The 14,499-nt window shown below is 41.3% G+C and overlaps 1 protein-coding gene across 1 annotated transcript in view; it reads right to left on the bottom strand.

Annotated features, from left to right (window-relative positions):
- LOC128901959 (guanine nucleotide-binding protein G(q) subunit alpha) overlaps positions 1–13,944 on the bottom strand; it is a 131,613-nt gene extending 117,669 nt beyond the window's left edge. Inside the window, exon 1 of the mRNA XM_054184164.1 lies at positions 13,756–13,944. Within this exon, the coding sequence (XP_054040139.1) occupies positions 13,756–13,891 (136 nt within the window). The 5' untranslated portion in view covers positions 13,892–13,944. The remainder of the gene's footprint in view (positions 1–13,755) is intronic.
- Between the last annotated feature and the right edge of the window lie 555 nt (positions 13,945–14,499).

The following is a 14,499-nucleotide window of genomic DNA, read 5'->3' as shown; positions in this document are numbered from 1 at the left end:
GATCAAGTGAGAGATCAATTAGATATCCACAAGTCCATGGGCCCTGATGGGATGCACCTGAGAGCGCATAGGGAGCTGGCAGAAGTCACTGCTGGGCTGCTCTCCATCATCTTTGAAAGGTCCTGGAGAACAGGCGAGGTGCCTGAGGACTGGAGGAAAGCCAATGTCACTCCAGTCTTCAAAAAGGGCAAGAAGGAGGAGCCGGGGAACTACAGGCCGGTCAGCCTCACCTCCATCCCTGGAAAGATGATGGAACAGCTCGTTCTGGGCGTCATCTCAAGGCATGTGGAGGACAAGGAAGCTATCAGAAGTACTCAACATGGATTCACCAAGGGGAAATCATGTCTGACTAATCTGATAGACTTCTATGATGGCATGACTGGATGGAGGGATGAGGGGAGGGCAGTGGATGTGGTCTACCTTGACTTAAGCAAGGCTTTTGACACTGTCTCCCACAGCATCCTCATAGGGAAGCTTAGGAAGAGTGGGTTAGATGAATGGACAGTAAGGTGGATAGATAACTGGTTGAAAGACAGAGCTCAGAGGGTCGTGATTAGGGGCACAGAGTCTAGTTGGAGGTCAGTGAGGAGTGGTGTTCCCCAGGGGTCAGTACTGGGTCCAGTCCTGTTCCATATATTCATCAATGACCTGGATGAGGGGACAGAGTGCACCCTCAGCAAGTTTGCTGATGACACAAAGCTGGTGGGGTGGCTGACACACCAGAAGGCTGTGCCGCCATACAGAGAGACCTGGACAGGCTGGAGAGTTGGGCAAAGAGGAACCTTATGAAATTCAACAAGGGCAAGTGTAGGGTGCTGCACCTGGGGAGGAATAACCCCATGCACCAGGACAGGTTGGGGGCTGACCTGCTGGAGAGCAGCTCTGTGGAAAGAGACCTGGGAGTCCTGGTGGACAACAGGATGACCATGAGCCAGCAATGTGCCCTCGTGGCCAAAAAGACCAATGGCATCCTGGGGTGCATCAAGAAGAGTGTGGCCAGCAGGTCGAGGGAGGTCATCCTCCCCCTCTACTCTGCCCTGGTGAGGCCACACCTGGAGTACTGTGTCCAGTTCTGGGCTCCCTGGTTCAAGAGGGACAGGGAACTGCTGGAGAGGGTGCAGCAAAGGGCTACCAAGATGATTAGGGGACTGGAACACCTCTCTTATGAAGAAAGGCTGAGGGACTTGGGTCTCTTCAGTCTGGAAAAAAGACAACTGAGGGGGGACCTTATCAATGCTTATGAATACTTAAAGGGTGGGTGTCAGGAGGATGGGGCCAGGCTCTTTTCAGTGGTGCCCGGCAACAGGACAAGAGGTAATGGGCACAAACTTGAGCATAGGAAGTTCCACCTAAACATGAGGAGGAACTTCTTTACTTTGAGGGTGGCAGAGCACTGGAACAGGCTGCCCAGAGAGGTGGTGGAGTCTCCGTCTCTGGAGACGTTCAAAACCCGCCTGGACACTGTTCCTGTGCAACCTGCTCTAGGTGACTCTGCTCTGGCAGGGGGGTTGGACTAGATGATCTCCAGAGGTCCCTTCCAACCCTATGATTCTATGATTACCTGAAAGGAAGTCAAATCAAAAAAAACCACACTGGTAATTTAGACAAAGACAAATAACTGAATAGGTCTTATATTACTTGATCAAAGAATAAAAACTTCCCTAACCCATTAATTAGGTTACCATATAAACTTTCTACAGTCTAACATGGAAAGCAAGGCAATGGACAAGTGAAACACTGTCAATGGCTTAGACAATTTAAAATATAGAAATACCATGAAAAGTACAAAACATTCAAAGTGTTTTCCCTTAACAGACTAATGTTTTTTACATTATTACTGATAAACAGAAAAAAAAGAGAATAAGCAGCTCACATTCTTCATGAGAATCAGGCGTAATTAAGAGATGTTTCTAAATCTAAATCGATCTACTTAAAGGATTAATATTTCATTATACACAGCACTAACAGGGAAGGAAAAGTTCCTGAGGTAAAATGCCAGCTCTACCACTTTTGTGCAAAGTAGTATTCAATCACTAGGGCCAAGTTTTTATTCTGTATATATAAAAAGCTATTTAGAGATGTCTAGCAGACATAAGCCTTTTGCCACTTGAGCTGTGCTTAGCAGCTCTGAAAATCATAGAATCATAGAATTGTTTAGGTTGGAAAAGACCTTTAAGATCATCAAGTCCAACCATAAATGAATGCTTGGCTTTCTCAGTCTGTATGCATGGCAAAACTCCCACTTGAAATCACTGTCCAGCATATCCCTCTGGACCTAAGTTAGATTCAGGAGCACACTTGAAGTGAACCTCCTGAATGCCCCTGCTTACTATGCATATACTATTCATTAGTAGCTAAGAATCCCCAAGTGAGGAACTGGATTCCTTTAGAACGAAATTAAGAAGGCAAATGGAAACTAAGTACATCCTGAGAGATGTATTCCAAGACCACACTTAATACATTCTAACCACAAACAGGCATTTAGTCCCTGAGATCAGGCTAGACCTGGTCTGAAGCAAAAAAACCCCAACCCCTGGAACACAGACATCAGGATCTCAACACGTACTGTTTTACCCTACAGACCCACTCTCTCCTGTCCACACTACTTGCTAACGTAGACATAGCCTTTGTCTCCATTCCCCCACCTACAATCACTGGGATAATAATTACCTACTTACCTGCCTCACCAAGGTGACAGACTGATTAGCTAGTGGATGTACAACATGCTGAACATGTCAAGTGATAAATAACTATTCCCTTTTATTACAAATACTACTGAGCTGTTACCATCCAAAAAGAAAGCAGAGTGAAAGCAAGAATTAACTTGGAATATCTTAAATTTCTCTACTGTTAAACTTTGTTCCTGTTAATTAAACTCTGATCATAGCATATTTATTTCATAAAAGTTGATAAAACAAAGCACATTTGTTGATTTTAGTTAAGATACTGCTTTGTAAAGTAGAAGTCTGCCCTTTATATAGTAAAAGTTTTTCATAGGCCTGAGAAGGATATTTAATACTTACCAACCAGGTTCAAAACAAAAAAAAAAAAAAAAAAAAAGGAAGGCAAGCAAAATTTAACTGAACCCTTCCCAATGTCATTGCTACAAAACCAGAAGCAACAAATACCAGCTATTATTTTGTTAATCTATTCTATTTATTAATTCTTGCTTAATTTGACCAAAGATTATGTAAGGAATGTGTGGATGTTAATTAACAAAACAGCTTTTTCAAAAGTATCTTTAACATATCTATTTAGCATTATATTTAGGCTTCCAAAGTTCCCTAACCAATCAGATTTGGCAGTACAGCAATAGTCTGTTGTGAATTTGAAGACCCCTGAATGTGAGGCAGAAGATGATAGAGCAATACACATACTATTCACTCATTAAGTATGTGATGCGCACTCCAGATGTGCATCCTGCTGTTCTTGTTGAGAATTTTACTGATTGTCCTTAGCAGGACCTTTGTCAACGACTGTTATAACAGCATCAGTCCTTTACCAAATGGATATGACTCTTCATATTAACAGGGAAAATCCACACGTAGTTTATAAATATTTCTGTTTTGGTTTTAGGGAAACACAGACCATATTTAAAGTGACAATGAAAGAATTTCCACTACAGCAGTTACTGAAAATGTTACAGAGCAGTTACTAAAGTTAGAACATTGGTATTCAGCAGGTCAAGATACCTCTTATCAAAGAGCTTTAGAAGAACTGACCGAGAAGCCCTCCTGCTTTATAAACCTTGAACTATCACAAAAAAATAAAAAACAAATCCAAGGATGGGAATGGGATGAGGGAGAGATTGCATACCAAGAATTATGCAGTTACAACAGCTCTAATGGTTTGGTTTATAAATGCAGCAGTTTTGAGGAACTAGACTTCTGCTGAGCAACTGATTTGGTGTCATACAACAAACTAACACAGCACATATTATAGTTGTTTAAGCAGTAAGTATTAAATTACATAAAGTCCTCAGACAGCTCTGTTTCTATTAAGATCCCAGTGATACACCCATTCTGATAAGAAACTTAACCCACAAGACAGAAGAAAAATCTAAAATTATTACTGACAATACCTGTAAGTGACACAAAAGCTGTGAGCTGGTAAATTAAGAAGGATATGATAATGTGAAGTAATTGGATAACCCGTAAACCAGGAACAGGCAGAGACTGTGCTTCTGAATACAGCTAAATGTAAGGTTAGCTATACAGGAATAGAGAAACCAGGTTGCAAATGATGAATGAACTCACCCTGAAAATTATTTTGAAGAATATTTTAGTTATGGTAGATAGTCATCTAAACATGAATAGTTTGATGCCATGACTAAAAAGCCTGTTATATTCCTTGTACAAATCTCAACAGTGGCATCTCAACTAGCAGAAGAGAAATTTTACTTCTGTACTTGTAGTAAAGAATATATACGCCTCAGTGGTCATTTCTCATTGTGATTCAGAAGCGATATTGGAAAGGATTAAAAAGAGAACTATAAGAATGATTAAAGGATTCAAAAATTCACCCCACAATTAGCATTAGGAAATCAATTAATTTAGCTTCACAATAGATACAAAGATTAATGAGTATCTTGGTCTCAGTTTCTAAGTGTCCACGGGTCAGACATCTAATATCAGATGTCAAAATAGACAAGATATAATAGCAAGTGACTAGAAGCAAATCCTGGACAAATCTAAGCTAAGAACAGGGACAATGTTTTTACAGGGGAAAGTTATTTTTTATAATATACCAAGAAGTATATTATAAAATACCTCCATGTCCAAGAGTTTTTAGCTCAAGACTGCATTTTTTTTCCCCTAAAATTAATGGTCTTGGTCATACATTTCCTATTTGAAAGAGACAAAAATAAAATCACAGAGTCTTCTTTTCTCTTATAGGTTCGTATATATCACAAAAGCTTTTATACAGTTGAATTCATACACCCACATCGACCCTCTAAAAGCCAATGGACAGGTGAATGCTCAACACCTTTAAATAGTTGCCACTGTAGAAGATTAACCCTCAGGCATTCACATTCACCCTCCCCCTCAGAACCTGCTGAAGATGCATAAGCCATTCCTTTGTTTCAGCACTGTGGTGGGTTGACCCCAGCCAGCAGCTAAGCCCCCACCCAGTCACTTGCTCACTATCCCCGCAGCAGGATGAGGAAAAGAATCAGAAGAGCAAAAGCTGAAAACTTGTGGATCAAGATAAAGACAGTTTAATAGGTGAAACAAAAGCCACATGTGCAAGCAAAGCAAAAAGAGGAATAATTCACTACTTCCCATCAGCAGGCAGATGTCCACCCACTTCCTGAAAGGAGGGCCTCAGCATGTACAACAGTTATTTGGGAAGATAAATGCCATAACCACAAACATTTCCCCTATTCCTCCTCCTTTCCCAGAGCTTTTATTGCTGAGTATGACATCATATGTTATGGAATACCTGTCCTGTCTGTGTTCCCTCCAAACTTCCTACCTCCCCCCAGCTTATTCACTTGCGGGGGGGAAGAAGTTCTTGACACTGTGAAAGCACTGCTCAGCAATAGCCAAAACATTGGTGATATCAACACTGTTTTAGTCACAAATCCAAAACACAGAACCATACAGACTGCTATGAGTAAAATTAACTCCATCCCACCCCGTACAAGCATTTAATTTTTATTGCTAGTATTGCCCTGGTCTATGAGATGAAATGGCACACGTAGTGCTTTGTAAATCCAGTATCAGAGTAAAAAAAAAAACCTAAAGAGGTCCCATATTTGATCCTCAGTTTCCCAAGCCTGATAGGTTCCTAAAAGTACAAGGAATGATGGCATCTTTACCAACTTTTATGCATTTGAGTTTTTCTGGCCTTATAAGTTAGCATTTGCTTCAATGGAAATCTGTCTGACTTTCTGGCCAACTCCCATTTACCCAGAAACATGGGTTGAAATAGTTTCAGGCATTCTTATCCAACATTCCCTAACATGAGCAAGAAAATTAACATTCAGATTAAAGACTTAAGAGTCAAAATACTCTCACAAGTATAAATTGGGAGAGGAGTGGCTGGAGAGCAGCCCTGCAGAAAGGGATCTGGGGATGCTGGTTGACAGCAGGCTCAATAGGAATCAGCAGTGTGTCCTGGCAGCCTAGAGGGCGAACCGCATCCTGGGGTGCATCCAACACAGTATAACCAGCTGGTCAAGAGAGGCGATTAGCCCACCGTATTCAGCATTGGTACAGCCTCCCCTTGAGTACTGCGTGCAGTTCTGGGCCTCACAATTTAAAAAGGATATGAAGGTCCTTGAATGCATCCAGAGGAGGGCAACAAAGCTGGTGAGAGGGCTGGAGGGCATGTCCTATGAGGAGCAGCTAAGGACTCTGGGGTCGTCTGGAGAAAAGGAGGCTGATGGGAGACCTCATTGCTCTCTGCAGGTGCTGATCTCTTCTCCCTGGTATCTAGTGATAGGATGCATGGGAATGGTTCAAAGCTGTGCCGGGGAGGATTAGACTGGACGTTAGGGAGCATTTCTTTACTGAGAGGGTGGTCAAACACTGGAACAGGCTTCCTAGAGAGGTGGTAAATGCCCCAAGCCTGTCAGTGCTTAAGAGGCATTTGGACGATTCCCTTAATAACATGTTTTAACTTTTGGTCATCCCTGAATTTAGCTTGGAAAAAAACAAGCAAACAAAAAAACTCCACATTTATGTTGTTCCTGGAACTTCCCCAGTAACTTTAAAAACTTTCCAAACTGTAGTATCACTTACATTAATACTGAAAGGCATGAGTCTATCTCATTTCTTTGCACAGGGTTAAAACAATACTTAAATCCTGCTGCACGCTTACTACTTTGATCTTAAGAATACTGGATATATGGCCTCATAGTATTTCCTACATTCAAGCCCTTCCTCAGTTTTGATATTGCTTTCTTGCTCTTGATTCTTGGCTAGTCAGACATTATAAATAAGTAGAGCAAATAAAAGGTGAATGTTGAAAAACTTCCCATAATCTTATTAGCAACAGCTGTTCATAGTATGAGAAGACATCTTTCCTGAGTGTTATTCCATTCAGTAAAGCAAGAAACATACATCTACCTTATTATGCTATTTTGACACCTTCCTGATTAATTTTGCAGAGACGGTCTTATTACTTCAAAAGAAATGCTGTCCCTTATGAAATTGCCATTGCCTTTACACACCAACAAAAATAATTTGAAGTAGCTAAAAACACAGAATTATGTCTTAACATTACAGTATATACCCAAAAGTCCCTTCTCAAGAGAGTCCTCTGTTCAGCATATATGTTTTTCTCCTGTACAAATTCAATATTGTTTTTAATGGGAAGTACAAATTTGGGGTCCCTTGGGTTTTTGGCACATGAGAAAAATTAAAGTAGTCAGAATTCTTTGACTATTGAGGTTCTAAGCTAATTTCCATTAACTACAGCAGATCACTTCTTTAGAAGGAGGAAAATCTAAGAAAAAAAAAAAACACAAAAAAACAACCCACGAGAAAATCCTTTATAAGGACTGAAAATAAAATATTTCTTTATCATGCATTATAAAAAATATGCTCTTTTCCAGCAAATGTGAAATCATGATATCGCATTGATAAAGATGACGATTAATGTTTCCTCAAAACCAGTTATTTTTATATATGGATGTACATGTCTATATATAATAGAATATATCAGTGTTTGCCATCCAGAATCAAATTAGATAACCATAGAAACAGCTTCTCCAAAGTAAGAGTTACTTACCAATCTAGTTTCAACACACATCATCAAGATATATATTAAGTATTTGTTTGTTTCTAATTGTAAATACATACTGTTGTAACTATCTAAAATTATTCAAGTGTTCAGTGCGAGTATAAATATGGACACCATTTTTGACACCGTTTCCCACAGCATTCTCCTGGAGAATCTGGCTGTTCATGACTTGGACAGGTATACTGTTTGCTGGGTGAAAAACTGGCTGGATGTCTGGGCCCAAAGAGTTGTGGTGAATGGAGCTAAATCCAGTCGTCAGCCTGTCACAAGTGGCGTTCCCCAGGGCTCAGTATTGGGGCCAGTTCTGTTTAATATCTTTATCAATGATTTGGACGAGGTGATTAAGTGCACCCTCAGAAAGTTTGCAGATGACAGACACCAAGTTGCGTGGGAATGTTGATCAGCTTGAGGGTAGAAAGGCTTTACAGAGGGATCTGGACAGGCTGGATTGATGGGCTGAGGCCAGTTGTATGAGATTCAGTAAGGCTAAGGACAACAACCTGTCCTGGTTTGAGGTAAAACAGAACCAACTTTCTGTCCTGTAATTTTACTTCTTAGCTAGGCCTCTTCTAACTCTCGGCATGTTGTGCCGAAAACTGTTCGTTCTCAGAGTGATAAGACCAATGTTTACAATTGGTGCCAGGGAATGGTATGCAGAGAAGCTCTTGCTTAGACTTATTGCTATAACAACCAAGGTCAGCTAATTTCATTAGTTGCCCCATTGGAGGGTCGGAAGCAGAAAAGCATAGAAGGGTCCCACCTGCGGGGAGGAGCGGACAGGACAGGTGACCCAAAACTGACCAACAGGGTATTCCATCCCATCTGCCCCATGCTCAGTATAAAAGCTGAGGGATCAAAGGGTCAACTCTCTTTTCTTCAATGGCCCACGTCCAAGGAGGACCCTGTCTGTTCACATCTGCCTTCGATCCCAATCTGCGTGCTCCTGAATCCAGCTCTGGAATACAGTTCCTACCCATCGCTGAGTCCTCCTCTCCGTGTACGAGAGGTTGGGGGGGGGGGGGGGGGGGGGGAAGCATCTGTCGCCAACCATTGGCCAATTTGGCCAAAACCACAACAGAACCCCATGCAGCGCTACAGGCTTGGGGAAGAGTGGCTGGAAAGCTGCCTGGCGGAAAAGGACCCAGGGGTGTTGATTGACAGTCAGTTGAATATGAGCCAGCAGTGTGCCCAGGTGACCAAGGCGGCCAATAGCACATCCCATCTTATATCAGAAATAGTTTGGCCAGCAGGACTAGGGAAGTGATTGCCCCCCCCGTACTTTGCACTGGTGAGGCCCCACCCCAAATACCATGTTCACTTCTGGGCACAAGTCTTATGAGGATTGGCTGAGGAAGCTAGGGTTGTTTAGCCTGGAGAAGAGGAGGCTGAGGGGAGACCTTATCGCTCTCTACAACTACCTGAAAGGAGGTTGCAGGGGTCAGTCTCTTCTCCCAAGTAACAAGTGATAGGACAAGAGGAAACGGCCTCAAGTTGCGCCGGGGAGGTTTAGATTGGATATTAGGAAAAATATCTTATACCAAAAGGGTTATCAAACATTGCAACAGGCTGCCCAGGGAACTGGTGGAATCACCATCCCAGGAGGTATTTAAAAGACTGGTAGATGTGGTGCTGAGGGACGTAGTTTAGTGGTGGTTTTGGCAGTATTAGGTTGATGGTTGGACTAGATGATCTCAAAGGTCCCTTCCAACCTAGACAATTCTGATTCTATGGATCAATACAAGATAATAAGAAAAGGTTGCAATGCTCTTTCAAATTAAGTTTTCTGCTTTAATGAAAAGCAAAGAAAATAGCTAATTAGAATATACTATCCAATATCAGCATTTTTAAATTGTGTACATAAACACACATAGTATCATTTTACCTACTTATATAAGTAGAGAAGACTGTCTATTTGCATAGGTATTTCAGATTATAGCAGGGAAGGAAGATTCATTGCTGGCTTGATGGGCCCACTTCCTCTTCAAGTTTTTTTTTAAGTCTAAATCTTTGCTAATTCACTGAGTTCTGCATGCGAATCTTTCATTCGGCTAACACAGGTATAAAAAAAAAAACAAACAAAAGCCCCCATATATATATGCTGTAGGTTCAGAGAACATAAGAGTCTTCCAGTTAAGACTGACTGCAATTCATGCTAAATTCAAATGGTTTACCTCCCATCTTTTTCCTTTGGTAACATATAGAGAAGGAAAGGATACTCATATTTGACTCATCTGCTATTTCAGACAAAAAGAATACTTTATACTATATAGACATAGCTAGCAAGATATTGCTAATTGTTTTCTTAGGTACTCAAGATACTTTCCTGATGAGAAAAGTAATGCATAATATAAGTATATACAGTATACAGGCATAGTATGTCCAGTAGTGAAGGTTTATGGCTATAATCTAACATTTAGGCCCAAACATTGCTTTCTGAGACCAGGCAAAACTATATACATAGAAAGCCAGTGCACATGGCTCTTACTACTTAACACTAAATACGTACATACATGCTTAAAACACAAGCATGCAGAATACTGTACATTGTTTGAAACATACCAATATAAAACACTAAAAACACCTCTTTTTTCATACTATAACAATAAATGTTTTTACAACAGCAAACAACAGATGGACATTAACAATTTTACACTCTGGAGAACAATCATAAGTTTTTACAAAATATTCAGTAGTAATGAAATCCAGAAGAATTTGAAAAATACAGGAGATGAAAACCAAATTCAGTGGAAGACTGAATTTGCCTCAAAGTACCTTAAACATTACAGCCAAGTTGTGCTAGCTGAACTATTACTATGCCTTTGTAATACACTTCAGTGCCTATGTGTCGTGGTTTTGGCTGGATTGGCCAATCAGAACGATGTTAGAGTTCTCACTTTTTTGAATTACAAAAATAAAAAAGGTACTTAATTTTTAGAATAGATTAGAACAGAACAATGATGCTCAATGCAGTAGCTAAAAGTGGTATTTTAATGTTTAATTATGAAGAGGGTTTATTTTTTAAACTAATAATTTAAAATAATCTTACCATGCAAAAAAAAAAAGTTTCCCAGAAATTACTTTCAACATTTTAAACTCTTTGATCCCATGAAAAGTAAAAAGATATCATTATTAATACATAAGAAGGGCATACACAGCATAGTGTGTGTCACACAGTAACCTTCACAGTTAGGAGGGAAATATTTAACTTTGCAAGGAAGCACTATAATTTCTGCAAGTTAAGAAGAAAATACTTTTTTCTGACACAGAATTTTTTCTTTATATTTGCTACATATGTGCATTTGTATGTATGTCTAATTTTTTAAATAAGAAAAAAAATGTGGCATAGATATACTCATTTGTTCCTTAAAACCTTTTGAGTTAATACCTTTTACTTTGCACTTGCAACAAGTTCAAAGAGCAGGCATGGTCAATTAACAGCTCAGCTTAAGCTGTGTTCTCTCCTTATGATCAAAAGGATATACCTTTGTCCCACGTTTAAAAGCCTTTAACTCACTCTAGGCTTCTAAATCCAACAACACTTTTCAAAGTGGGACTGAGAAGTTGGCACTTTTGAAAAAAGTTTGCCTAACATTTACATAAAGTAATACTGCTACTTTAAGTTTTGAGGGACAAAGACATGTAATGGGACAGTAGAGGTCAACTCAATTAAAAAAATGGATGACTAAGCAATTTCAGACATTTATGTTCCCAGTCTCACCATTTTAATTATTATTTTCCTATTTTTAAAACGGTTTTGTCTATCTGAACCATATGAATGATACAAACAAATAACACAAACTTAAGAACTGAACAAATTACTATGCTGGGGAAGCAGTGAGAATGACTGAAAAGAGTAGTCAGATACTCAAGAGAAACACGCTAATTAAATTTTTAGACGGTTTTGTTGTGGGGGCTTTATTTTTTTTTATTTTTATAAATTGAAACTTGAATCTCTAGCCAACCCCGTGACTTCAGCAGTGGTTCACTAATATACTGCATTTTACAAGATGAGATCATTAACTGTTAAACAGCTACACATGCACAAACACTTTCAATCAAATATATGACTGAGGCTGACAAAATACAATATGAAAAATGTGTACACAATAATAATTTCTATACCAGTTTCTACTCAAACACAGATATGCTATTAAGTATGAAGCAGAATGCTTACCTCTCTTGGTTTCTCATACATCATGCTTACATTTTCAGAAGCATGGTTTATATTGATATATGCAGAAAACATTCATAAAAGCAATCAGTGAGTTTTGTCCAAAGCTTTCTAAGCGATGGCTTCTTATCTATTTGCTCTGAAAACACCTTATTTCATTTGGTCTAAAGTAATGCCACAATTAGGCCCTAATCTACCATTACCTTTCCACGCACTTAACGTTACCAGTGGGTGGATCTTATAAAACAACACGAGTTCTGTACTACTGATTGTAGAACCAAATCTCTGAACTCCTTCTCTGGGTGATATATGTTGGTATCATTCAATAAGCTTCATTCATTTTTAAAAACTTGGGAGAAACCTCCAGCATTACTGCAAGAAAACCAGGAAACAGAAACAATTTGGACCTGAGTAACAAGTCAAACCTCAACTACCTCTCCTGTAGCAAATGTATATAGTTAAGCAATTATACTTAAACATCCATAAAATCAAACAAATGCAAGCTATCAGTCCTCTATTTTATCTTGGTTTTGGATCCTGAAATAGCCACAGCACACACTTCCGTCAACCAAAAATTAGGCCAAAATGAGACAGAACATTATTACTGGTAGCATTGTATCTGTCTCCACCCCTCCTTTTTCCACATCAGTTAAGGATCCCAATACCTTTCTCCATATACAGAAGACCAACTGTATTATTTAAAGTAGGAAATAACACATTCGTAAGCAAGTATTAAAATAAATTCTGACTTCCTTTCAACTCTCCTTACCTTATTGAAAAGGCAGTTTATTCATCCAATATAAATCATTACTTTCATGTACATGACCCAAGACAAAAATCTTTGGCATAAACACCCCGCATCCACTTGGAACATTCCCATTCATCCACACACCAAACACTGGTGCAGACATATTTCAAGGCCTGCCAGTCTAAGGCTGTATTACCGCAAGAACTACACAATGTAGCAGAACACACAAAATACAGACAAATGTATTTTAATTCAAAAGGCTTATTTTAACACAAGCCAAATTCTTATTAAACAAACATTGTCTTTGCACATTTGTGGCTCCAAAATAACAACCTCTATTTTAATTAAAGAGAAATGATACAATGGATTTTATTTCCCGAAGGGCGGGTGGATTCCAAAGGTATTAAAGATCCTGTTATCCTCCAGCATACTTAAGATTACTCTTCATCTTCGTGGGTGCATCTGGGTCTTTATGTTTTCTTTCTCCTTTTGCTTTAAAAATTAGTTTACAATCTGGGCATAAGCCCCTTACCCCAGTTTGCCTCATTAAATAAAAATCGCAATAAAAAAAAATGCAACCGGTGACCCAACAACCTTTTCAAGGCTTACAGAACAATGCAGATATTAAAGCCTGTCACCATCAATCCGCAAAGCAACCCCCCCTACGAGTTCTTTCATTAATCTCCTTCCTTACCATCACTCTCCTACACCCATCATCGCCGATATTCCCCCAAAACCCCCTCACTCACCAGCCATCCTTTCCCTCTACATTTTGGAAGGCCGGGTTCCCTATCATATCAAACCCACCCATAGGAACCACAGTTATTTACCCAACTACAAGCGCCTCAGCGAAGGCTGCACATGGGCGCGCACACGCAACGCGGCGGCGGAGAAACGACGAGCGGATCACCACCGCCATCGCGACGGCCGCCCCACGGAGAAGGTGGCGAGCGCCCGGGGGAAACCGAACCGACCGTACCATGTAACGCGCCGGTGGGGCCAGCCGGAGGGAGCCCGGGGCGGCGATGTGTGGGCTGCACCCCCAGCGGCACTTAAAGCGTGTGTGCCGACAGCGGCCCGCACTCACCCAACAGCAGCAGCTTCAGTTCCCGACGAGCGTCCCGCTTGTCCCGGCGCAGCTGCCGCTCGATCTCGTCGTTGATCCGCCGGGCTTCCTTGGCTTCCTCGCTCAGGCAGCACGCCATGATGGACTCCAAAGTCATTCTTCCTAACTGGTTCAGACACAACCCCCACCCTAAAAACGCGCGCGCACACACCCACACCCCACCAGAGCACCGGCCCCGGGGGACACAGACGCTCTTTGCCCGGGAGCCCCCACCCGGGCACTGCAGGGCAAGCGCAAGGAGCTGCCTCGATGCCACACGCAGGCAAGGAGAGAGAGACACCCCCCCCCCCCCAGCAGCACAGATCCCCCGTTCCCTGCCTCTAATAGTCGCCGCTTCCAACTCCTCCTCTCCTCTAAATTATGCACCAAGCAACATGAAAACATCCACCATAGCAGCAGCGCTATCTAGAAGAGCCAAACTACTCAGCATAGACACCCCACTCCCTTCTTCCCTCACCGCTACCTCTGCTGTCGCCGCCGCCTCCTCCTGCAACCAACGCGGTCCCCGAGTATCCCTCGCAAACTACACCCCCACTGCCCTCCGAAGTAACCACCCCACACGGAAATGCTAATGGCTGCTAATCCCTCCCCCCCACACATACACACTTCCCTGTCGCTCCCTCTGTCCTAAAGCGGGAGTTCGGCTCCTCCGAAAGTGGGTAAGCCCGCCGCCGCCCGGCAAACTCAGCGTGTGCCTGGCGGGAG

Source organism: Rissa tridactyla, chromosome W, assembly GCF_028500815.1.
Source record: "Rissa tridactyla isolate bRisTri1 chromosome W, bRisTri1.patW.cur.20221130, whole genome shotgun sequence".
In the NCBI taxonomy this organism is placed as follows: Eukaryota; Metazoa; Chordata; class Aves; order Charadriiformes; family Laridae; genus Rissa; species Rissa tridactyla.
This window is presented reverse-complemented; position numbering and strand designations above follow the sequence as displayed.